Source organism: Heloderma suspectum, chromosome 11, assembly GCF_057233095.1.
Source record: "Heloderma suspectum isolate Gila_16-S chromosome 11, 16-S_ref, whole genome shotgun sequence".
Taxonomy (NCBI): domain Eukaryota; kingdom Metazoa; phylum Chordata; class Lepidosauria; order Squamata; family Helodermatidae; genus Heloderma; species Heloderma suspectum.
Window position 1 is genome coordinate 41,922,948 of NC_139468.1, and position 26,207 is coordinate 41,949,154.

Below are 26,207 nucleotides of genomic sequence, written 5' to 3' on the forward strand. Positions count from 1 at the left end.
AATTGTATAAAAAGATTTATTGAAATTCATCATTGACAAACAAGACATAAAACTCAAAAAGTCTGGCTCTTTGGGGAGCAAGAGGGAAGGTCGCAATGGTTTTTTAAAAAAAATTTATACACGGATGAGATATTGGCTAGGAAATACAAGTCACTTCTAATGCTATCTTTAAAGAAGGATATGAAATTAAAACTGTACATTCAACTAGGTACTTTGCAGTCAATTTACTGACTTTGCAACTAGGTAAGAAAATACAACTTTTGTATTAGCATTCCATGCTTGAGTGTATGAAAAGAGACCAGCCGAGGCTAGACATGCTGCATCATCCCCTCTGGTATTTAAAAGTTTTGTAAAAATCTTCAGAGTATTATAGAGCACAAGTGGAAACAGATTTTCATCACTTAATATCAAGGAGGTGTTAATATATTTATATATATAATATTTTACAGACCAAAATAGTACACACCTTGGTTAAAAGGGTTCAAACATTTTCTTTTTTTATTACAACTGTCAAATTCATTTCACCAGTTAACTCAGGAAATTAGGAACACTTTTTATATATATTTATAGTTATTTCAATGACTGCCGTTTACAGAGAACTTTCCATATATCTGAAATGAAGCAAGGCCACAACCCAACGGGGAACGTGAGCTGTGCAAGAGACTTGCCATGCTCATGCAAGCTCCCATTCAAGGAGAACTTTCCAGTGGGCTGTGCTCTAAAAGGGTTTTAAAAATAAAATTAAAAATTTGCAAAGTCACCCCCACAAACCAAATAAAAAGAAATAAAGGGGGAGTGGGAATTACATATTTGGTCACTATTTACAAACAGCAAAATAAGAAGTTACCTACAGGAAGTGGAGGGAAAGGGTTTTCTGGGAACGGCAGCCATTCACAAACAGGCAACAAAGAAAACACTTTATCAAGATGCTATCTGCACCTTTGCTGCTGTGGCTGGAATGCTTGCACTGCAAATTTTGCTGCATCCAGAAAAAAAAGAAAAAAATACAATACGCTCAGACTGGCAAAAGCCATTGATTCTAAGGACCCAGAAGATCTCATCTCCATTCCAGCCACCTTTGCATCACATACGGAAATCTTCTTGCTTGTATCTTTTTAAAAAAACTTTTTTTAAAAAAACCCAAAGTGTCCAGGATGATCCACTCCAAGAAAAAACAAATTCACCACTTGCTTTATATTTGCTATTGCATTAACAGGAACTAATAACAGACACAAAAGGAAATTCTTCAGAAACCAAAAATAGGAGTGGCAGTTCTTTAAAAAAGTGTTAAATTCCCTTGCCCACCCGATTATGTATTTCCTTCTCGATCCCACAGCAACATTACACTCTGGGGAGGGGAGGGGGTGAAATACAGGGTAGGAACAGTCAAATCACAATAGGAAATTTGTCCTCCGACCCCAAAATAGATTATATCGACTTTAATCCTCTTCATCTCCTTCGTCATCAGCCTCTCGTTTTCTCTTCTCCCCCCTTTCTTCATCTGTGAAAGGAATTACAAGGTTAGGGTTATGGACCTGCCTTGATACCTCTCGCAATGCTCTTAGATGCACATCTAAGGCCTATGTCCATCTTTGTTCTTGAAGCAGAAAGGGCCTGCACCGCAACTAGAAGGCCAGTTCTGGGGGAGGTTGTAGGTCAGCCCCCTCCCCCAGTCCCACACATGGAATGCCAACCAATCCTATTGTCAGATTCACCAGCACTCGCCACACCCCACTCTCTTGCCTCTGAGCTGGCTACCGAAGGGCACAGGGAGCTCGAGTTGGCCCTGGGCTTCTAGTTGCTGATCCTGATGGTAGTTTGCACACCGCAGTTTGACCTTGTCAGCTGAATGTTTATTATTAAAACTCGCGTGCCTCTTTTCCACATGAAGTATGTGCAAAGTGACATTGTAAAGGATGCTTTAAATTTTGCACACTGCTTTTTTTCAGAACAGCTTTTCTTCTCCAATTAATAATGTATTTAAAATAATATAATTCAACAACCAGAAGTGGCAGGGGGAAACCAACAGCCTCTCTTTAGAGCTTGAGGTCAACTGCACAGAACCATCACGCAAAAGCCACAAGCCTTGTAAATAAATTGATAAAATCTTGAGGTGGTGATCACTGTAAAAACAACTTCTTTGTCAAAAAACGCAAGAGCTACCATGCTGCATAACGGCACTCATGTGGCGTTTATCTTCTCAGGACTGGACGGTTCAACCCCGCCAAGCGCATTATTGCACCCCTTCATATTGAACTGGGGAGCTTCCCGGTAGGAGTTCTGCCCTTACCAGCTTCTTCATCCTCCTCTTCCTCATCATCTACTTCACCATCATTATAACCTTCTTCATCCTCCTGTGGGAGAGAGACGCAAAGGACGTGGGAACGTCTTTATTCTTGTCCAGAACTTTTTCAAACTGGCAAAGCTATTAAGAAACTTAATTTGAAAGAAGGGAAAATACTGCCACCATGGTGGGGGGAGAAGAATTGCCAGAGACCCTGCAGCCTTGGCTCTGAAGCTAGAGACACTCAGCCGTTATATTTCCCCCTCCCAATCCACAATATTCTTACCTCCTCTTCCCCGCTTACATCCTCCTCTTCTCCTTCCTCCTCCTCCTCCTCCTCCTCCTCATCTTCTATGACCTGGGCGTCTTCATCACACTCCTCTTCTACAAAAAGAGCAGGCAAGGTCATCAGGTCAGTTCACCGCCTACCGCCAAGACTCAGTCCTTCCCTCTTGTGGCAAGAAGAGGCACAGCAGAGACTGGGGTGGGGGGGTGGGGGGGGTGCTTGAGCGTTTTCCATGGTGCCTTCATAGGGTTTCCACAGTTTTTCTTTTAAACTAGCCGAGTTCCTGTGCATTTCTTAAACAGTAGCCTGACATGCACAAGTCTAGCGGGATGTGTTTTCTGGGTATGGAGATAAAGTGATGGGGAAAGATGTCACCAATGTGATTTTTGCTCGTTAGGCTCATGTTAAAAGTTTGCAGAAGCAGGGACAGTAAAGCCAAGTGACAGTCCGAGACCTTGGTAGTGTCAAGAGTAGGGATGGGCGAGAAATTTGTTTGGTGATTTTACACTGCCCGAATCTGAACACAATTTGTAATGCAACGCAGTTAAGATAGTGAAATTCATATTTTTATGAAGTTTTGAGATGCAGTTCAGCGGGGGAAAGATACGTACAAGAAATGCACACACTTCAAACTGTGTACAAAAAATCCATATATTTGGGCAAATGTGCACAAAAACTATTCAGTGGAAAATTGTTTGCCTAAAATGTGTACATTTTAGAAAATGCATACAAAACATGCGTATATTTTTAAAATGTGAATGAAAATATGTATGAATATTAGTGCGGACTAAAAAGAATAATTTGCAATCTGATAAGGAAACAGGACGGAACAAACTTAGCAGTGGAAAAAATGAGAGTCAGAGCAAAACTGAGCTTGACAATTTCATCCATCCCTAGCCAAGAGCAGGTGTAACTGAGGAGCTGGGGAAGGAGCGGATTGCTGCAAAGTCCAACTTTCTGCTTTTGGGGTCATCAGCTCCCACATCACTGCCCTTCGAGCCAGGCTACAGAGCACAAGTCAGCATAGTGGGTGCAAGAACAGGGTCAGCATCTACTTCCTGTGCTAGGATTCAAAGCCTTGAATGTATACAGGAACAGTAAGAGTACCTCTGAGCATGTGCAAAGTGCCTCCCCCTTGCTGGTGAGCAGTCACAGACCGTGCCCCACATGTCTATAAAGATTGACGGGTGGGGCTGCCAGGCAAGTTGGAGCTCCAGCATCTTCTCATCTCACAGAGGATGGCCTGGAGCAAACCCACTAGGGAGGCCCTCCAGGAAGGCAGCCACGCGGTGAGGAATGCAGCTGTGCCGCTGCAGGGCTGTGACAGAGGGATGCCGGGAGGCAGAGGTGGAGGCGCTTTGAGCCTGACTCCGCCCAGGATGGCAGCTGCAGATGGAGGAAATGCCTGGCTGGGTCAGCCCAAAGGGGGCCATCTGGCTGAGCAGGAGCCAAGCAGATGCCAGCGGGGAGCTCAGAGGCAGGGCATGAAGGCAACAGCCGTGTGGTGCTGCTTGTTCTGGGCACCTGCTATTCAGAGGCACACTTCACCTCTTTGTAGCGATTTCATTTAGCCTTCCAGGTAATAGCTATCAACAGATCTCTCCTCCTCCTCCATGAATTTTCTCCACACTGTTTTAAAGTCATGTACGCTAGCAGCCTTCACCTCGTCTTAGAGTCGTGACTTCCGTACGTTTAGGTAGCTGCAGAGCAAATTTTCAGGTGCTACCACTGACACCCTATGGGGTGAACTGCTTTAGTTCTTCTCATTCTTGTATTTTCGCCCCTTCTCCCCCACCCCCATCTGAGTTCAGGATTCAAGGGTTCATTGTATCCTTTGGCAAGGATGCACATTAGAACACATGGATTTTTCATTATCTGAACATTGTACAGACCTCTTTCAGGACAAACCAGAGTGCTATTCAGGTCAAGACTTACACAACAAATTCTGCTGGAGGTTCTACTATATAAAACAGCACATTTCCACTCTTCGGAGTCGCTACTAAGAAGCCAAAACTAAGGAACAAAAAAATGTACCATCTTCATCTTCCTCATCATCGTCAAGGCCTTCCACATAGCCCTCAGCATCTGAATCGGGGGCCTCTTTATCGTCCCGGTCATAGCCATCCAGATACGTGAGTTGCGGGAGGAGTTTGAAGACGTTGTCTCTGTAGTCATTCAAGTTAGTCACCTCACAATTGAAAAGATCTAAACTCTTCAGGTTTTCTAACTTTTCCTGAAAGGCAAAGGAAGGGATTCATCCCCCCAATATACACGCATCAAAGTCAAATCTCACCAAAAAACAAACGCCCACCAGATGTGCTAAAAAGCAAAGAGGATTTTGAGACAGGAAGACAGTTCTTCTGGCTTCTGCACAGGAAAACTCCCAGGGCACGCAAACCATTTCAGATACTAGAATAGTTTTCCCCAAGCTGGTATCCTCCAGGTGTGTGGAACTACAACTCCTGTCATACCCAGATGAGAACTGCAGATCAACACATCTGGAGGGTAGTGGTTAGAGACAGCTGGACTAGTTTCAGCCAGGGCACCAGGCTACTGGAGAAAACTGCAACAAACAAACCACTCCAAACCGCAAGAATCACGAGCGCATGGGAAGAGAACGAGGTTCGCCAGGCTTACTGTGTCATTTCAGGCTGCAACTGGGCATTCTGAACCCCACCCATGGAAGCAGGCCCCAGTTTGCTCCCAGGCCACATGCGACACCCCTCCAGAGGACCACCAGAGGACGCCATGCAAACCTGACCAGCTCCGCACCTACGCCCAGAGGTTCGATGCCCTTGTCAAGCCAAGAGGAAGGGCAGGACAAGGGAAGAACATCCCCGGAGAGAGTGGATCTCCACAGCTATGATGCAGAAGTGCAGCGGCAGCAAAGATGGAAGAGACATTCTGTGAGCTGGTGCAACTTGGAGGTTAAAAGCATGAACTGTTCAAATCTTGTCTTGGCCATAAGCTAGTGCTGGGCTGAAATTTTCAGCCAAGCTTTTTTCAACAGTTTATGGGAGATGAATACACCCTCCTAAAGACTGGGGAGTGGGGGGGAGGACAACATTTCCCAAAATATTTGGGGGGGGTGCTGTCCTTACAGTGCTGTCTTTACAGTCCTTAAGCTTATGAGGTGGGCAAGGTTCCTCCTGACCCCTTGTTCTGCACTGTAACAAAAGAGAGTCGCAGCTCTCCAGTTCCCTAAGCCCATCGTGCCCCCCACCCCACCTTGCACTTAAAAGAACAGCCTGGTGGTGCTCTGCCTCTCCGTGGCCCTGTCGTGTTTCCTGGAGGGTCTACAAAAGCCAGGGACATTTCAGGAAGTTAACAAAAAGAAAACAACCAACTAAGCTGCAGACCTACAAAGAGGCATAAAGCTCTTTGGGCACAAAGGCGAGGACACAGCAGGTCTGGGCAGCTATGGCGAGCTGCGACTCTTCTAAAATGCAAAACCGGGGGGGGGGGCTCTCCCCCCTCGCAACAGCACCCCAGCCTAAACATCTCCCTGCAAAAGTTGCAGAAACTGAAAGACCCACTGTGAAGGGGCCAGGCCACAATGTCCCGGCTCAGGACTGGGCAGCAAGGAAGCTGCTCCCACCAGGGCTCAGGCACCCACAGGGCAAAGCAGGAAAGGGAAGGGGCTCCCAGAGCTCTCAGAAACAGTGCAGAAGGCATCATGCTGAGGGTGCAACCTCTCTTGGCCTGGTGGCTGGATTGCTCCCTGGACCAAGCCCAGCAGGCCGGATGATGACAAGGGAGCGGGGGCCCTGCCCTGAGGCCCCTTCCCTCCTGTGACAGCATCAGCCCCATGCCGAGCACTATCATTCCCTCCACCCCCCCGCAGAGAGAGACACGGAGGTCCGTGCCTCTCTCTGCAGGGGGAGTGATCTGGGTGGTGCTCGCAGGAGCCAGCTCTCCAAGCGTTGGCCAAGCTGAGCGGCTCCTTCCTGCCCCGCTTGCAGCCTGAGTGGGATGTGAAGAAGGGGTCTGACTGCACCTTCCCACACTGCTTGTGTCCCAGCTGGAGCACGAGCGGTATCTGAAGGGACTCCCCTGGGCCAAGCGGTGCAGGGCAATCCCCCGCTCCTCTCTGATCAGAGACAACAAAAGGGTCCCCGTCTGCGCTCCTCACCCTGTGATGGAGAATGGATGGAGCAAAGGGGAATCCCTGGGCCTCCTCTGACCTGCGATAGCATGGGGACTCCTAGCCCCAGGGGCCAGGGCCTGGGGAAGGCAGGGGTCAGGACCCACTTAACCCTCTATGGGCTGGATTAGGCCTGCAGGCCAGACGTTGCCCTCCCCTGGTAAAGACCTCAAAATGCTTCAGGCAGGAAAACCCCCACCCCAAGTCACAGAAACTAAACCAGGGTGTGGCGTCAAAAGCTGATCTTAAGTGGTTCTTTACACACTTGGCACTGACTTACCAGGGGTTCTATTGTACTGAGATCCTTTATTTTGTTTCCGCTTAGGTTTAGATGTGTGAGGGTCGGACATTTTTCTGCCAATACTTCCAGTCCTCCTGAGATTCTGTTGTCACTTAACTCGAGCTGAGGGTGAGAAATTTTGACCCCATTTTAAAAAATAATTACCACTTCAAATATAAACAGCATTTATTATCCTTTATATAAGGCCAGCAACATCAGTGGCACATTACAGTGGATTTGCCCAACCTGGCACCCTCCAGATGTGTTGGACTACAATCCCAGAATCCCCCACCCATGCTGGCTGGGGAATTCTGGGAGTTGTAGTCTAACACATCTGGAGGGTGTCAGCTTGGGGAAGTCAGCTTTACACGGTTTCAGAGGACAGGCCCTGTCCCAAGGGGCTGAAGCCCAACACGGGAAACCGAGGGAGGGAAGGCGCGGCACTCAAGGGGGCAGGAGGCGGCTGTTTCAGCGGCACGTGCTCCGGCAGCGTGACGGGCAACCACTGGGATGAGGGGGCTGGGTCCAAGACACCACAGAAAGGGAGGCCAGAGAGGTGGCATCACACCGGTGTTCCGGGAGGCAGCTCCAAGCCTCTGGAGCAAGAGCGGAGATAAGGTGGAGTCTTTCGAGGGAGGAGACGCCCTTCAGGGAGCTGCCCATGATGGAGCAAAAATCACGGGCACAGATACACTCGGATGTGCCTTGGGCTGGAGGGCAGACTGCGGCGGTCTTTGGAGGCAAGGACAAGGAATTTGTGCTGGATCAGAAAACTGGTGGAGGAGCCCAAGGAGGAGGTGTGACGTGCTGAGAGCAATGAGAGAGGTGGATGATTTCGGCAGGAGAGTGTTGGGTAGAGGTGAGGGGACAAAGAGGAGAAGGCTGCAGCAGTCTAGGCAAGGGATGGCCATGGTATGGACCAGAAGGGACAGAAGGAAGGGCTGAATTTGTGCCATGTTGTCAAGGAAGAAGCAACACGGCTACGGACTGAATCTGGAAAATAAAGGAGAGAGAGAGAGAGAGGCATTAAAGATAGAGCCAAGGCTGAGTTCCCGTATAGACAGGGTGGAAAGTAACTGTTGAAGGAAGCACAGAGAAAGGGGAGGGCTTGGGAGGAAAGATGAGATGATGACGAAGCATCCATGCAGAAAAATTAGGGAAGCACCTGGAAGTACAGGATTGGAAAGAGGGGCACGGTTCAGGGGTAGTGAGATGGAACTGGGTGACATCTGTGCAGAGGTGGCACTGAAAGCCATGGGATTTAATGTGGTCACCTGGGGAGAATGTGGGAAGAGGAGAAGATGGCCAAGAATACAGCCTTTCATGGAGGCCGATGGAGAGAGGAAAAGCAAAAGAGCTTCCAGACATGGAAACATTGAAAGAAGAATCAGGCATGTAGGAGGAGAGCCAACTGAGGACAGAGGCATGTAGACCTGGGGCAGTCTTCCCCAACCTGGTGGCCTCCAGATGTTTTAGACTACAATCCTCCAGATCCCTTGCCATTGGCCATTCTGGCTAGGGCTGATAGAAGTTGGTCCAAAACATCTGGAGGGCACTGGGTTGGAGAAGCCTGACCAAGAGCAGAGTCAAGAAGCATAAAAAGGTATTGTGATGCAGCTGTGTCATCCCATCTTACATCTTAGCTTGGAAAAGGCTTTAGTCCTGGAACAGCAGAACCTTTCCACAAATGTTTAAAATGTTCTTTGGTATTGGACTAAATTTGACTGATAAGTTCTTAAATCTCTGTATAAGATATTTATATATCAAGCTAATTGGCTTTATTAGGGTTAGGGATGGGTTTCTGAGAACAGGGAAGATAGTGGCACATCTGAAAACAGCAAGGAAGGAGAGTCAGGAGAGAAGATTATGTGGTGGAGAGGAACGGTAACAGAGGGCAGAGGGCACACAGGAAACGGGAGGGAATGCATGCAGAAGGGTTAGTCAATCCATCAAGCAAGGCAGGGAAGAAAGAGGAAAGAGTAGAGGGAGGTGTAGAGGGAGGCAAGTGGAAGAGGAGAACGGGAGGAAGAGCAACTGGAGCAGATGGTTTCAATTTTAGCACTGAAGGAGACACATTTTGGGGCAGTGAGCGAAAAGGACAGAGGTGTCGAGACAGGCCTCAGTAGGGGATCAAAGGCAGAGGAGAGGTGCTGAGGAGTCCTAGGTGCAGCAGTGCTGCCTGGCCCGGTGGATGGCTGGTGAGAAGGGGAGCGGGCGTTTACAGTGGACAAGGGCAGTCAGCTCTTCTGCTCTCCTCCAGAGGTGTCCAGCTGCATGATCGACCAGTGGCGAACAGTTCACTGGGCGAATGGGGCAAATATGTCAAGCGTGGAGGACAAGGATGAATTGAGGGTGCAAACTGCAGAGTCTAACAAGCCGTAGGAGAGGACAACACTTTCAAAAAGACCACTGGATCAACAAACCGGAGATTACAGAAAGAGCAGGAAGCAGCCTATGAGGAGGGTGGGCTGTGTGTGACGCTGAAGGAGATGAGGCGATGATCACCGCTCAGACACAGGGGGAGAGTGCCCAGGGCAGAGAGTGCATGACAGCATCAGCCCAGGGGTGAAGGTCAAAAGAAAAGGCAAGCAGGCCAAGACGGGAAGCAACTGGGTCAGAGGGATGATGCTAAAATCACCAAGGAGCAGAGTGGGGCACTGCTGGAGTGGAAGCACATACAAGATTAGGAAATCTCATCACATTATCAAAATATACCTCGCCATTAAGAACTTATAACAAAGATCTACAACTTTGCTTTAATCTTTTGTAAAAAAAAAGCCTACGTATTTGATTCAAAGCCCTCTTATGTGAAGTAATTCCACACTTAAAAATATAGTGCTTTTATTTACAAAAATCAAGGGACAGGGCATCTACCTACCTTCTTAAGTTTGTTTAACTTTGGTAAGTTTGCAACTGAGGTGAGTCCTACATTGATTGTACTTAAGAATTCCAGCTCTTCAAATTCATCTGTGAGGCCTTCAATTTTGCCTTCATTTGACCTACAGTTGTCGAGAACAAGTTCTTTAACCTGGGGATTAGAATTAAACAAAATAAAGTTAAATCACCTTTAGTTGCAACCACCACAGCTACATTTGCAAACTGTTTTGTAGCAAACTGCAAGAGCCGCTTCCAGAACTACTGGTCTGTTTAACCTCAGCTGCTGATGGGAAGTGATTCTGCATCAATTGAGCTAGTTTACACCAGGAGTAGCCAGAACACAGATCTCCAGCTGTTCTGGACTTCAACTTCAGGCATTTCTGACCACTGACCAGGCTGGCAGGGGCACCCCGAACATCTGGAGACCTACCCTCTGCCCACTCCTAGTCTTCACAGAACCAGTGTAGGTCTTGGCCCAGTGATGCTGTTCTTATCCATTTCAGCTGCAATCCTACACCCACTTACTTGGGATCAAGTCCCACTAATCTCAATGGGACTTACTTCCAAGTAGACATGCAGAGAAGTGCATGTTAATTTCAGGCTACTGCGGAGTTCCCTTATGGAAGCAGCCAACTCACTATTTATTTATGCCATGACATAAAAAACTAACGCAGAGAAAACAGATGCAGTGGGTGTCGCGGGCAGGATGCTGGACATGGGCTTGCTCAGCCATGAAACTTGGGCCAGTCAGTCTCTCTCAACCTGATCTGCCTCACCAAGTTGTTGCAAAGATAAAACAGAATTATCACCCTGTGCAGCTCCTTGGACAAAGGGAGAGTTACAAACATGATACGATCCATTTCGTCCCCACAGCTGGATTGCCCCTTGCTCTCCAAAGCCATGACCCTAAACACACTGAAATCAATGGGATGTCCTTCCAAACAAACACACTTAGGATCAGGATGAGGAGTGATGTGGGTTTTCCAGAAAAATTTGAACTGGGAAACTCTCCTATGCAAATTAGGGTAATCTGCACAGGGAAAATTTCAGCTGCCTTAGAGCAAGGGGTGGGAACCTTTTTCAAGCCGAGGGCCGAATTCAGTTTTGGAGAAGCTCTCAGGGCCCACGTTCCAGGGCGGGCATGGCCAAAGGCAAAAGAGGTGGGGCCAGAAATGCCAGCATACTGTAGCTTGAAGCTCTTACTCCCAATAGGAGAGGCATGTCGACCATTTGGAATGGGAAATACTGCAAAAATGCTGGGAAACCACCAAATATTGGTGGTTGGGGAAAGAGGGGTGGGACCAGGGTAAGGAAGCAGGGCCCATCTGAGGAACCTCAGAGGGCCAGGTTGGGACCCCAGGAGGGCTGGACTGGGAGCCCAGACCTGAAGTTCCCCACTCCTGCCCTAGAGAGTGATAGAATTTAGCACGTTTATTTTACTTATATTTAGTAAAGAAAGTTTCACCATGGAAAATGTTCCACCCCACATCACAGCTCAGTCCTAATTCCAGACCATTTATGAACACATTTAAAAAGCACCTATCCCAATACAGGTTCTTGTGGGACCTGATGACTTACATCCCCCACTGGGAGAATTTACCATTTATTCCTCCTCTCTGCCTTCTGTTCTTTACCAGTTTCTGCTCCATAAGAGGACCTGTCCTCTGATTCCATGACTGCTACGTTTGCTCAGGAGTCTTTGGTGAGGGACTTTGTCAAAAGCCTTTTGGAAGTCCAAGTAAACAACGTCTACCCGTCACCCCTGTCCACGTGTTTACTGACACTCCCAGAACTCTAAATGGTTAGTGAGGCAGGACTTACCTTTGCAGAAGCCAAGTAACCACAAGATTAGTAAACACCTGAAAGATCAGGAGACATGAAGTGTCATCCCAGTGGACTGTGTCTTTAGACTAGATCTTTGTTTTTTCTTTAAGGCATAAACTAGCATCTCAAGATAAATTGAGAACACAGCAGATGTCCTTAAATTAACAGTTCTGGATTGCCCTGTATTAGGGGACTGCATCCAAGACTGTGAAGACAACATAAAGATTGCACCAAGACAGTTGGTGCTTCATTTCTCTCCCGCTATCCCCTCCCCACCCCTCTCTAGGCCCCCACTGCCGCCCCATGCCCCCAAATTTATATATAATTAGGAAAAATGGCATGGCACCAATAGCACTACAGAGCACCAAAAAGGTCAAATTTAGCCTTTAAAAAAATAATTTCCCGTCACCCTGCAGACTGACCCAAGCAGGGAATGGGGAGCAAAAATGGCTCCTGGAACTCCCAAAGCTTCCCACCCCTGGGGTAATCTTTTCCTTACTGATTTAAGACAGGAGGGCTTCAGTTCAGCTACAGCACACATGAACTAGTGATACAGAGGGATGTGAAGCTAAGAATGTGAAGAATAAATGCTCATCCCCCACTGAGGAACCAGAGCCTTCACTCCACATGGGGCTTCCTGGCCAGAGTGTGTTGCTTCCAGGCGGGCTTGAAGAGGATCTCTCCGAATTTAGAAATTAATCACTGCCCAGCCACTAGTTATCAGACCCAACAGAGAAAGCCTACTTTGCACTTAGGAAACTGTTCTGGCTCAGGGTTTAGCAAGTAATTTGAACTCATTCAAATTACTTTGAATGAGTTCAAATCTCCAGGGCCAGATGAACTGCATTGCATCCTAGAGTAATAAAGGAACTGTCAGAAGAACTGTCAGAACCGCTGTCTATTCTCTTTGAGAAATCACGGAGGACGGGTGAAGTGCCAGATGACTGGAGGAGGGCTAATGTGGTCCCTATCTTCAAAAAGGGTAAAAAGGAGGAACCTGGGAACTACAGACCAGTCAGTCTGACATCAATCCCTGGGGAAATTCTGGAGCAGATTATAAAGCAATCCATCTGGAAGCACCTTGAAAACAATGCAGTGATTACTTGAAGCCAGCATGGATTTGTCAAGAACAAGTCCTGCCAGATGAATCTGATCTCGTTTTTTGATCAAGTAACCTCCCTTGTGGACTGCGGGAATGCTGTAGACATAATATACCTCACCTTCAGCAAAGCTTTCGACAAAGTGCCCCATGATCTCCTGATGAGCAAACTAGCTCAAAGTGGGCTAGATGAAACAACGATCCGGTGGATCCACAGTTGGCTACAGAATCGGACTCAAAGAGTGCTTATCAATGGAACTTTCTCAAACTGGGGAGAGGTAACGAGTGGGGTACCGCAGCACTCAGTCCTGGGCCCAGTGCTCTTCAACATTTGTATTAATGACTTGGAGGAGGAGGTGCAGGGAATGCTGATCAAATTTGCAGATGACACAAAATTGGGCGGGATAGCTAATATTTTGGAAGACAGAAACAAAATTCAAAGTGATCTTGATAGATTGTAGCGCTGGGCAGAAAACAACAGAATGACATTTCATAGGGATAAATGCCAAGTTCTGCACCTAGGAAAATGAAACCAAATGCAGTTACAAGATGGGGGATACGTGACTCGACAACACTAAAAGCAAGAAGGATCTTGGAATTGTTGTCGATCACAAGCTGAATATGAGCCAACAATGGGATGTGGCTGCAAAGAAGCCAAATGCTATTTTGGGCTGCATCAATAGAAGCGTAGCTTCCAAATCCCGGGAAGTACTAGTTCCCCTCTACTCAGCACTGGTTAGGCCTCACCTGGAGTACTGTGTCCAGTTCTGGGCACCACACTTTAAGAAGAATGCAAACAAACTGGAGAAGGTTCAGAGGAGGGCAACAAAGGTGATCAGGGGACCGGAAACAAAGCCCTTTGAAAAGAGACTAAAAGAAGTGGGCATGTTTAGCCTTGAGAAGAGAAGACTGAGGGGAGATAGGATAGCGCTCTTCAAATACTTGAAAGGTTGTCACAGAGAGGAAGGCCAGGATTCCAGAGTGCAGGACACGGAATAATGGGCTCAAGTGACAGGAAGCTAGATTCCAGCTGAACATCAGGAAAAACTTCCTGTTAGAACAATACGACAATGGAACCAATGACCTAGGGAGGCGGTTGGCTCTCCCACACTGGAGGCATTCAAGACGAGGCTGGACAGCCATCTTTCAGGGATGCTCTTGGATTCCTGCACTGAGCAGGGGGTTGGACTCGATGGCCTTGTAGGCCCCTTCAACCCTACTATTCTATGATTCTAAGTCTCCAGAAGTCCACATCTGTGAAGTAGTCACACTCCTGCTGTTTGGACATGTTGCACATACTGCTAAGAGAGAAGTTTCCTATGGTTTTCGTGGTTAACGGTTTTATTATAATTACTGTTTCATTCATTACATGTTAGTGTCCCCTGCCTTCCTCCAAGGAGATCAGGGCAACACACATGCTTCCTTCACCCAACCCAACACTGTGAGGCAGGTTAGGTTGAGAGAGGGACTAAGGCTGGGGATAATGGGAACTGTACCCAACATAGCTGGAGGGCACCATGTTGGGGAAGGCTGCTCTGCTTCTACAACATGCTGCTTCTTGGATGCTGGGTGCGATGGAGCTTCTATAGGCAAGGGAGGACCTTGCAAAAGCAAAGTTATTCGAGGAGATTGAAAGACCAGGAAGCTTTACATCAGGGGTGGGCAAGTTGTTTTGGCCTACAACTCCCATCAGTTCCAGCCAACATAGCCAGTGCTGAGGGATTTTGGGAATTGTAGGCGAAAACATCCAGAGGGCCACAAGCTGTCCACCCTTGCTATCTATGATGTTTGATACATTTATTTACTTATACCCCATTTTCATGGCCACAAAAACCTTCACAAACTGGCTTACAATACTAAAATGGTATAAATACAATTTGCAAACAATACAAATTCATTCTAGAACAGTGGTGGCCACCTGCAGCCCTTGGCCTAACTTCCTGTGGCCATCTGCATGCAATCCATTCAGACCTCTGGCAAGAGTGAATCTGTCCCTTGCATGGCAGCCCACTGTGTGGGAAAGAGGGTACAGAAGGAGGAAAGGGGGTGACCCACCCTGTCCACTGCTGACGTTGGTCCCTGTCACTGCCCACATGCGGCCCCTGGACAGGTTTCCCAGGAAATCAACAGGAAAACGTTGCCCGCCCATGCTGCAGGTGGCCATAGCTCTTTGTGGGAGATGGGTGGACTGGCAGCATACTGAGAGTGACTGCAGGGCCACAGCTGGACTCAGGCATGCAGGGGAGTGGGGTGGGTTCAGATGACCTGCTAGCCAGCCAGCCACCTGAGTGGAGGAGGGGCAGGGGGCACAGCTTCATGCCATCTGGGGCTGCCGCTCTTAATAAACAAAGACAATCCACTCGGGAGATGCCCCACAGCCTGGTTCCATCACTCTCCCTTACTGCAGTTTGGTCCAAAATTTGTGTAAAATAATATCCTGCTATGCTGCACTCCCCTTGACACTGTACGAGCGGGGCTTTTGCTACGTTTAACACATTCGTTGAGAAACGCAGACTGAAGTCAGTCAGCCTCCTCAGACAGGGAGCAGCGAGCATCAAAAGCACACTTCACAGAGGAAGCCGAGGGGGTAGGCTGGGATGAAGATCCAGCGAAACCAGTTTGGAAAGTAGTTTTAGGTTCAGTGAAAGAGCAACGCTGTGAGATGCCAGGACTGCAGAAACACAGGGTATGGTGATCTGCACCTTTGAGACAGGCTTCACAGGATCAGCAGAGGTAGAGACATTGCCCCCAACTGGGCTGAACGACACTCTGAAGCTCGTCCTTGTGCACCTTCTCAAGTTGCAAAAACCTTTCAGTGCAACTAGTGTGAAATAAATCCTCCGTGGAAAGGTTCCAGGAACAGAGTCTTTCATTTGAAGAGGATATGGGGTGGGGCCATGATAAAAGTTTCAAACTTCCTGCTAAATTCATTGGGGCTTTTAAACCATTGGAGACTTGGGCTTTTCCTCTTAAATAAATAGTAAAGAGGACAGCACTCTCTCACTCTCAGCAATGTGGGGCGGAAAATTGTCCAAAATCAAATATTTTCCATTTCTTAAGTTCATTAGTAAAAATGAATGGATTCCAACTGCAAATATAATACTCGGCAAGCTTTGCAGTTTCAAAGTTGTACTTAATGTTTTTCAGGTGATTATTCCTAGTAAATATGTGAGGGAATACATTTATGTCAGTGAAACACATGTATATCTCCATGTGAAATGGAGCTAATAAGTAGTGACAGCAAAACTGAAGGTGCTCCAGTAACCTTAGCAGAAGACAGCCGACCTCTGCTGAAGTGAGCGAGTGGCTGTCAGCATATCATACACAATTCTTTGGGTTGCTAACATTAATTAGTGTGTAGCTTTTTCCTAAATTTAAACCATGTAAGAGAAGTACATGCTATTGTCTTTAAATTTTTACAAGTATTGCAATAAAAAATTCTACATAATATAACATTTACATCACATTTAAGTGTGCCTTAATTTCCCCCTTCAAAAATTTCATGTCAAATAATCAAGTGTGTATTGGGACCGAAAAACAATGTGGGGTATTTTTTAAAAGATTTGTTGTTTACTAAATACAACTAAAATAAACATGTTCAATTAGTCCACTGATGAAAATCAACCTATGCAAGTGACCCTATTTTGCATGGGAAATTTTTTCCAGAAAATGCACTTCTTCCAGAAAATGCAGTGTGAGGTGGCAAAGTTTCCTGACGATACCAAATTATTTAAAGTGGTTAAAACAAAAATGGATTGCAAAGAGTTCCAAAAGCATCTCTCCAAACTGGGAGAATGGCCATTACAATGGCAAATGTGGTTCAGTATAAGCAAGTGCAAAGTGATGCATGTTGGGCCAAAAAACCCCAACTACACTCACACAATAGGATCTGAGCTGGTGGTGACCAATCAAGAAAGAGATCCTGGAGTTGTGAGGGATAGCTTGATGAAAATGCCAACCCAATGTGAAAAACACAAATTCTATGTTGTGCATAATTAGAAAAGGAATTGAAAGTAAAACTGCTAAAATCTTACTCCCCTTATACATATCTATGGTGTGACCACAGTTGGACTACTATGTACAGTTCTGGTCACCACACCTCAAAAAGGATATTACAGAGTTGGAAAGGATGCAGAAAAGGGCCCCCAAAATGATCGAGGGGCTGGAGCAACTCTCCCCCCTCCCCCCGTGAGGAAAGGCGACAAGTTTGGGGCTGTTCATCTTAGAAAAAAGGTAAGAGGAGACATGTTGAACAGAATGATGGACAAGGTAGGCCCTTGCTCTGATCCAGTATGGTTCTTCTCATATTCTTACTTCCTCTTTTGACTTAAGGCTGGATAACCCCTTGCTATTATTACTATATGGTCCCTGGCCCTGCTCAGACAGAGGATCTCCATGTCTTTGAGAACATGGAATGCTGACGGCTGGCTGCTCTGGCACAGCTCCTCTTTACCTTAAAGGGCTTGCACAGGTAAGCAGGCTGGGAGGTTTGATGACACAGTAGCAGATAGGTCACACGGGCACAAATCTCTATGACGCAGGGTGCTTCCAGACAAGGCTTTTATTATGAAACTGCTCTGCCTCCTTCATGAAATGTTATGGGGTCCAGACATCACCTCCCTCTTGTAACACCCCCCCCCCCCCGGCCAGCATGCACTAGGAACCCTCCATCTGGAAGCACCCTCAGAAATAGTATCGCTCCATGGAACAGTGGCCTGGGAATCCAACCAGTCTTCCCCTCCAGCTTCCCCAACCAGGAGTCCTGGTAATGGTTAGAGTCAGTACACTGAATATAAGGAACAGAGACTTCCCAAGGGTCTCCCACAGGAAATCGATCAGGTGAATGGCTTTCTAAAGGGCAAAAAAAGCACATGCAGATCCAAGTTCTTCCCCAAGAATACAACCAGATCCAAGGGAACACATCAGACAGCTGAGTCCACAAAAACACACGGGGAATTGTGCCACCATGGAGATTTCACACAGTTCACCGCCAAGAGCAGCAGTGACAGGCGGCAGCCTCCCTCTTTCCCTCCAGAGCAGGCAGGTGGTTATTCTTTTCAATAAACAGGAACCCACAGTTTGCCTTTTCAGCAACGAAGTCCTCACCTCTGCTTGACAATCACATTGAACATACAGGCTTCGAAATTGCCTCTGTGCCATTCCTTTGGGAGGAGGTGAAGTTCTTAAGCACTGCTTACCTGGCTAGCAGCATGGAACTCGCATCAGATAAAACCAGCAGCTCCAGCAAAGACTGCTACCTCTTGCAGGAATAGAATTCTCCCTCCCGAGTACAAGAAGAGCCCTTCCCTCCCATCAACAGAGGCAGGCAGAGCCTTTGGGAGCCAGATGGCTGAAGAACTGCATTAAGCAAAGCCAGAGCCTCCTTGCTGCCTCAGCAAAAGGAAGGTTACTGGAGAGAAGCTGAACAGCAAGAGCATGAGGCAAGGACTGAACCCCCTGTTACGGCACAAAAATGCATAGCACACCCAGCTGCAGACTGAGGAACTATCAACTTTTCCAACTGGCTTTGCTGACAAGCAGTTCTATATCCTCCCACTTGCCCCAATGCTTTCTCCAGCTCCAGGGCATTAGGTCTCTGTGGCCAGCTGCCGGAGCTGGAAAAGCAAGAGCCTGGAGTCAAGCAGGCCCTGCTCTGACCAGGCAACAGGCTCCCGATAGCCCGTGACCATCCAGAGGCTTGCCGCAGAGCGTGCATTTGGGTGGAACACCATCAGGTCTTTTCGGTGGCAGGATGTTGCGGGACTCCCAAGGGACCAGACGGGCCCCTTCACAGATGATGTTCAGTGGGGCAGTTAAGGCTTCTTACTCTACCATGCTTTGAACCTATTTCAGTTCCTACCTGGGTGTTTTTATTGTAGGAGCTTATTTTAATGTTGTCTGGTTTTTATAAACTAGGAGATCCTTAAGGATGTGCTTATTTCAGCCCATATTTGGATAATTTTCTGGAGCTCTGTTTTAGCAAATATTTATCTATTGCTATTATTTTTAATGTTATGTTAATACTTATTTTATGCTATCTGAACGTTGTTTTAATAATTTGAAGTGTTGTACTCTTGCTTCATTTTATTACTGTGCATGTATGCCCCCGTGCAAGGGTATCTACCCAGAAAGGCAGGGTAAAAATCGATTTAACAACAGCAATGTTATTTTAATGTTGTAACCACCTTTGATGGCTAAAAGGCAGCATATAAAAGATTTATAACAGACTTCTTTTTAAGCACTAGCCTGGTAGCTTGCACAGTAGCTGACATAGGCAAGTGCATGGAATTCCACGCAGGAAAGTGAGCAGGCCAGGAGAGGAGGAATCAATCCTTCCTCTACACCCAGCATAGAAATGCAGCACACTGCTGCACGACCTTGGTCTCCTTTTTCAGCTAGCCCCAACAGGAGGCTGGAAAGAAAGAAAGAAAGAAAGAAAGAAAGAAAGAAAGAAAGGGAGGGAGGGAGGGAGGGCAGGAGCTGATGTTGCACACCTCTGTTCCCCTCTGCACATCAAGAGGCCTCTGAGGCCAGAGTACACACAGCCTGAAGCAGATTGTGCACCTATACCCTAGTCTCAGGCCACGAGGTTTCTGATTCATCAGAGCTCCTGAGACAAGACCTTTTGTGGAAGATGGGATGCGTTTCAGCAGGGGTGGGGAACCTGGATTGGGACGGGGGGGCACATTCAGCCCCCCCATCCCAATCCAGCCCTATGGAGTTCCCCAGATGGCCACACCCCTTTTCCCCTGACCACCAATCATTTGACAGTTTTCCAGCTTGGGCATGTTTTTTCCCATTTGAAAAGGTTGAAATGCCTCTCCTAAGGCTGTTACTGGCAACTGGCAGTTAAGCACTTTAAGCGAAAATATGCTGGTATTCTCATCCCACCCTTTTGCTTTTTGTGCCCTGAGAGCTTCTTCAAAACTGAACTCAGCCTCCAGGCTGGAAGTGGTTCCCCATCCCTGCACCACAGGGATCCCCACCACAGTGCTCAGCAACTCCTCCCCCTACCCAGGAAGGTTTACCAGCAACAATGGCAAGAGGAAGGCGGCATCATTTCCATTTGCAAGACTCTCAAGGAAACTAGTCAAGAGTTACTCAAGTCACGCTGGTGCCCAATGCCAGCTACATTAAAAACTCGAGTTTCTCCACTGATTTCTATGGGCAGTTCATACGTCTATCTTTGGGACACTTAAAAATAGCTTCTAAGTGAGAACCAGGATCTATATCCAGACAAGGGGTGGTTCTCTCTAAACTTTTAATATCTATGACTCTCTTCTGCCCTCCTTTTCCAGCCGCTCCCATTCCATTCCCCCTCACACCCTATTTCAGGAGGGCCCCCCCCCCTGGGGTGTTTGGGGAGGTAGATTTCACCCCCGTAGGTTCCCCCCTCAAGTTATTTGTACTTCTGCAAACCCAGAGATTAATCCCAGCCTGCTGATACTCCCCTCTCTCATGTGAGTGCTGCTGTCTGGGCTCCGTAAGCTCGAGCACTCTGATAATTTCACTGGAAATAGAGGGAATGATTTTGTAAGCAAGGCAGAGTTCCGTCTCCTGCTGCCATGTGCGCTGTAGGCACATTAGAAGCTAATTTGTTGCAGCATGACCTTTCATAGGCAAAAGCTTACTTCCTCCTTCCATTGAAGCGGTCTTAACCTATGAAAGCTCGCCTTAGGGTCATTTTTCTCTGGACATGAGGTGAATTGGAGACCAACATATCTGGAGAGTACCAGGTCAGGCAAAGTCACTTTACGTCATATTTATTCATCTAGAAGGCACTTCCAAGAAAGACATGTAGTTGCAAAGAATGGATTATACCCATGGAAGAATCTCTAGCTTTTGGTATAAACAGAAGACACAGTATGCATCTACTGTTACATACCCAAAACATATTATCTTCCCTCTATTAATACGTACCATGGCTCATGTTATCTTCTTTCACTATATATCAACGTTGGTCTAATATTACTAGTCATGAGCCGAATCAGGCCTGCCTCCTGTATTCTGTCTCACTCCGAAATCTTCCAGGGCGCAATAAATAGATTGCATATCCGCAGCTAGATCTAAAGCAGATACTCATCACCACTGAAAAAGGGAGACTTTGATGGTGTCCTCACTGATTCCTTAGTGTCACTGGTGAATGAATCAGGCATACACCCAGAGCCATATGCAGCCCCTATAAAAAACTATCATGCTGTCACACATGCCTCGTTTGCTCAGTTACACTGCCTCATGGGTACTGCAGCCCATAATACTTGGTGAAATATGGTTATAGAATCATAGACTAGTAGGGCTGGAAGGGGCCTACAAGACCATGGAGTCCAAGCCCCCGCTCAATACAGGAATCCAAGTCAAAGCATTATTCCGTGTCCTGCATTTTGGGATGATCAAGAAGAGATCCTGGCCTAACTCTCTGGGACAACCTTTCAAGGACTTGAAGAGCGCTATCCTATCTCCCCTCAGTCTTCTCTTCTCAAGGCTAAATAGGCCCAGATCTTTCAGTCTCCCCTCATAGGGCTTTGTTTCCAGTCCCCTGATCATCTGCGTTGCCCTCCTCTGAACCCTCTCCAACTTGTCTGCATCCTTCTTAAAGTGCGGTGCCCAGAACGGGACACAGTACTCCAGATAAGGCCTAACTAGTTCCGAGTAGAGGGGAACTAGCACTTCCCGGGATCTGGAAGCTATGCTTCTATGAATGCAGTCCAAAATAACATTTGCTTTTTTGCAGCCACATCACACATCTGATAATTCTGTATAAAATCCAGGTGCATAGATTTATTCTTGGAATTAGTCTGTTGGCTTTGCCCATCCCTAAGTTGGAGAACATATTTGGAATAGGGTTGCCCCTTCTTTCTCCAAGAGATACAAGGTAGTAGGGAGAAGGTGTGGTGACTCCTGCTGCAATCTTGCAGCAGTTCAAGTGGATGATCTCCGCCAACTGGAAGCCCAAGAGAAATGAAATTTAGACACTCATAGGCTCTGAAGCCACACTGTATGGTTTGGATTGGACAATTAACAGTGAGTTTGCTTTCCTTCCTTTGAAAGGAAACAATACAGTAAGCAACGTGATAAGGTCAATTATCAGTCCCATGGATGAACTGGGATTTAAAACCCAAGTCATCTGCATGTAATTTCTTGTCTAAACCAAGAAAACTCAGAAGCATTACTAATATACCTGCATCGAAATCCCACTTCTGTAAAGCAAGAATGCAAACAAAACTATCAACTGTAAGACAATTAAACATTACTAAATGTATTTGCACATTATTAAACTGAAAGAACAAACAATATTCTTCAAGTAAGCTTACTAGTCCATGAGCTCATATGGAGGAACAAAATTCACAGTTGGGCAATACCTTTATTCGGAGCAAGAAAGAGTGTATCCAGTTTTCAAGAGCTCTTCCTCAGACTTGGTTGTATGAAGGGGGTGGGGGAATCACACCAATAAATGGCAGCATAACTCTGGAGGCCTCCCACTCCTATGCTATCAGAAGCTAGCCCAAAAGGAGATACCCCTTTGCACTACCATTTAACCTTTTGGGACGAAAATGGCCATGGTCTTCACTTTTAAATTTAGTCAGTGTTGGACAGGGGTCCACGAACTTTGGCTGACCTTATTGTCCAACCAAAATCTGCGGTAGGAAAGGACTGGGGGTCTTGTATCTAATATCACACTGAACTTCAGAGGCGCTGCTCAAAGCACCTCTGAAGTGCAATAGAAGAGAAGGGGAAATCCTTGCCTCACCTCACAGTTCCACATTCATGAGGAGAGGAGGACCATTCCTCCCACTGTACTTCAGAGGCACTGAAGGGTACTCTCCTGCCCTCTTATACAACACCAAGCTCAGGACAACAGGGCTCATTATGCCCAGCATAAGGAGTTAACTTAAACTGTCTGGGATATGGATACCTTAAGGACCACCTCCTTCCATATGTCCCTCCCTGCATGCTCCTGTGAACATGAGGCCCTTGTCCAGATCCCTTGTCCATCAGTGGCAAGGTGGGTGGCTGCTAGGAGTATGGCCTTTTTGGAGTGGCACCTCTCCCCCCAGCTTCCAAGTGGGATCCATCATACCCCAACACTGTATTCTTTCTGACATTTCACTAAAACCAGGCTGTTCGAGAAGGCTGGATTATTTTTAGCCCCTTACGTGCTCAATACTATTCCCTTACATGGTTCTGTTGTACTGGTTTTTGATAGGTTGTTTCTATGTCTCTTTTATACAGTGTTTTTTGGGGGTATATAATCAATGTATTAGTTTTTAAGATGTTTAAGTAGCGAGCTGCTTTGAGTCCAGCTGGTGGAAAGAGGTGGGATAAGGGACATAAGCTTTCAAAGTGGTAAAAACTTTTTTGTGGATCCCTGGTTTTTGGTGCCCTGAAGTAAATAACTTAATGATATAGTTCATTAAAGTCTTGCCCACCTGCACCCCCCATCTCAGCTGGACTACAACACCCATCATACCCAGCCATAAAGCCCACACTGGCTGGGGATTATGGAAGTGGCGATGTGACACATCTGGAAGGCATCAGGTTGGGGAAGCCTACGCTATCCTAGCCAGGATTCTGTTATACTTTGGAAAACCTGTTTACTACGGTCTATTGTAAAATCAGCAGGATCACCAGAGAGACAAGGGGAAGGCGGCCCTACCGAACTGGAAGCCAGCCGCGCCGAGCTCAGCGGGGCGCACTCCGCGGGGCGCAGGGCTGGAGCCTCAGGCGCGCAAAAGCGGCCCGCTGTGGGAATGCAGCACGCAGTCCTGCGCCCGTGGCGCGCCATCGCTCCAAGAGGATGGCGAGGCCGAGCGCCGCGGAGAATCAAGGCTGAAGCGCCGCCCCGCTCGGCACGTCCCTCCCGGAATCACTGGGGCGCGCGACGAGATCCAGCACGGCGCCCGCTCCCAAGGCGGGTTGCGAGCAATTCGTCGCCTCCCGGAGCGGGGCGGCGCTGGCGCAACGCAAGCCGGCAACAGCCAGCGCGCGCGCGAGCGGCCCTGCCGCCGCCGCCGCCGCCGGGGAGAGGCTCTCGCGCCCCCGCTGTGAGGGGCGCCGCCGCTGCGCGCCCCCAAACTCTGGCAAGAGCGCGGCAGGCAGCCCGCGCAGCCGGGGCCATTTCGCGACGCGGAGGGCGGGAGCCGCGGCGGCGCGAGGCCCGGCCGCCCAAGGGGCCCGACAGGAGCAGCGGCGCCGGAGGCGCTTCTCGGGCGGCGGCCCCCGAGCCAGGCGCCCCTCGAGAAGCCCCGCTCCCTGCGTGCGCAGAGCGCGTCTCCCGGCCGCTCCGCAGGTCTAGCCGGTGCCCCCCGCCAGCGGCGCCAGCGACAAAATGGCAGCGCCTGGAAGCTGGCCGTCACGCTCCGCTCGCGGGCGGGCGAGGCCGCCTCCCCCGCCGCTCCCGCGACAGGAAACCAAGCGCGCCCGCGGGGCTGCTCCGCCGCTCTGCGATCCAGCCCCCCGCGCGGCGGGAAGGGAAGCGCGACCTGGCCGCGAACAGCGCAGCGAGGCGCGCGCGGCGGCCCCCGGCCCGTCCGAGGCGCGCGCGCGGATGGCGCCCCCGCCTCCTCCGGGGAGATCGACCCGGGCTCCGCTCCCCTACCCAGCCTTCCCTCTCCTTCGCAGCTCGGCGCGGGGAAAGATGGCGCCCGTCCTACTTCGGAGCGAGGGTGGCGGCGGCGCCAGCGCCAGGGCGCCGAGCTAGGAAGGGGGCCTTTCGCGGGCCGGCGACGGGGCGGAGGGCGGCGCGGCAAGCAGCGCCCCTCCGGCCGAGCTCCCGGCCCGCGCGCGCGGCCGGAGGCGCGTCTGCTCGCTCGGCCCTCCGTCAACAAGGCGGGGGGGCGCGGCCGGGGGCGCCACGGCAGCGCCCCCCGCCGCCTTCTTCCGACGTTCAGCGGGCGGGCCGCGAAACCCCGCAGGCCGGGGCGCCCGGATGGCGCGGCGCGCCTCGCACAGGTGGGGCTGTGCGGGCAAGGCGCCCGCGGGGCAGGCGACGGCGCGGCCCTCCGCCGGAGTCCAGCCGCGTTCTGGGCTCAAGCCTGGCGCGAGTGCCGCCCGCCCGGGCGGAGGGAAACATCGCTCGGCAGGGCGCGGTTCGGCGGGCCGCTGGCGAGCTCGTCAGGAAAGGGGGGGCTGCACTCAAGTTTCCAGACCGGCGCCCTCACGCTGGCAACCTTAATTTCTCCTTGGGCAGCAGGATGCAGCGACTCAAGCCCCCCCCCCGTGTTCTCCTCCACCGCGAGCGGGCCCAGGAGAACAGACCCCTGGAAATCAGCCAGGCGAAGCGCGGAGGCTGTGCACCGCACGCAGCCCAGCCTCCTCCCCGCGCGGGCAAAGTTTCGGCTTTATTGAGAGGCAGACGCGGAGCAACATCCCAAGTTGGGCCCCGGGGGGGCTCCCCGCCCCTTCCTTCCCGCCCGCCCGCCCGCCTTCGCGTGCGCGTTGCGTGCGGGCGGCGAATCCGTCAGGGGCTGCTCTGGCGGCGGCGTCCTCCCCCTTCAGCACGACCGGCGAGAGGGGCCGAGGAGCGGGAGCCTCCCCTTGAACGCAGCCTCCCCAGCCAGCCCTCCAAAAGCCTGCCCCCGCTTCGCGACATCTGTGGCGGGGGGAGGATGAGAGGGAGAAAGGGCGCGTTCATGAGGACCACAAAGTTGCAAATATGGCTCCCCAGCCACCCTCGCCTGATCCACTGAGAAGCGGCGGAAACTGGCGACCCCCCCAACTTTCTCCCAGACCCCGACCCTCTCGCGCGCCCCGGCCGGGGCCCCGCCGGAGCGCGGCGCCAACTCGGCGAGCCATTATTATGCCGAGTCCTCGGCGACGCGCTCTCCCAGGGCGCTATTTTCCCTGCCACCCGGGCAACCAAACAAGAGCGAGCCCTCTCCGGGAGCGGGACGGGGGCTGTCCTCCGCTTCGGCCAGGCTCGAACTCCGGGGCTCTGGGGCAGCCCCCGTCCTCGGTATGGGCTCGCGCGCACAGCCTCGCGCGCACGCACACGCACACACCGTGGGCACCTCAAGGGCAGCAGGAGCGCCCGCGACGGCAGCTGGCACAGACGGCGCCCGCTGCCCTCCCCGCCCCGGGCAACTGCGCCCCGCTTTCGCGCGTGGTCGCGGGCCTCTTCTTTTGCAAACGCTCCCCCGTCACCCCCCCGCATTTTTTTCGAAAATCTCCTTGCACGGGCTTACGTCGGAGGGCGTCCTGTTCCGCAGCTCTAAGTGGATCCTTTTCTTCATGTCCATGTCCCTGATTCAGCAGGAGGCTCGCTCCGTCTCCCTGCGCTGCGCTCGGCTCCCTCTTTTGTATTGACACCAATGGAGCAAGGCAGAGACCCCCCCTCCCGCCCCCCCGACCAAAGCCAGCGCGCGAGGCAGAGGGACTTTGAGCGCTCAACCAGCTCCTCTTGGAATCCCCCAACGC

General features: G+C 49.7%; 1 protein-coding gene across 1 annotated transcript; it reads right to left on the bottom strand.

Moving 5' to 3' along the window:
- ANP32A (acidic nuclear phosphoprotein 32 family member A) lies at nucleotides 1–26,207 on the bottom strand. Its single transcript, XM_084817560.1, has 7 exons — nucleotides 25,976–26,207; nucleotides 9,873–10,022; nucleotides 6,995–7,117; nucleotides 4,605–4,803; nucleotides 2,571–2,668; nucleotides 2,291–2,354; nucleotides 1–1,501 (listed from the first exon to the last, which is right to left on the bottom strand). The coding sequence occupies exons 1-7, from the start codon at nucleotides 26,027–26,029 to the stop codon at nucleotides 1,440–1,442; spliced, it is 750 nt and encodes a 249-aa protein (XP_084673686.1). The 5' UTR covers nucleotides 26,030–26,207; the 3' UTR covers nucleotides 1–1,439.

Excerpts from the sequence above, each read along its gene's own strand:
- ANP32A (XM_084817560.1), bottom strand. The coding sequence starts at position 26,029 with ATGGACATGAAGAAAAGGATCCACTTAGAGCTGCGGAACAGGACGCCC. Across the intron at positions 4,804-6,994 it reads TCAGTACAATAGAACCCCTG|GAAAAGTTAGAAAACCTGAA; the intron begins GTAAGTCAGTGC and ends TTTGCCTTTCAG. Across the intron at positions 2,669-4,604 it reads TGATGAGGAAGATGAAGATG|AAGAGGAGTGTGATGAAGAC; the intron begins GTACATTTTTTT and ends CTCTTTTTGTAG.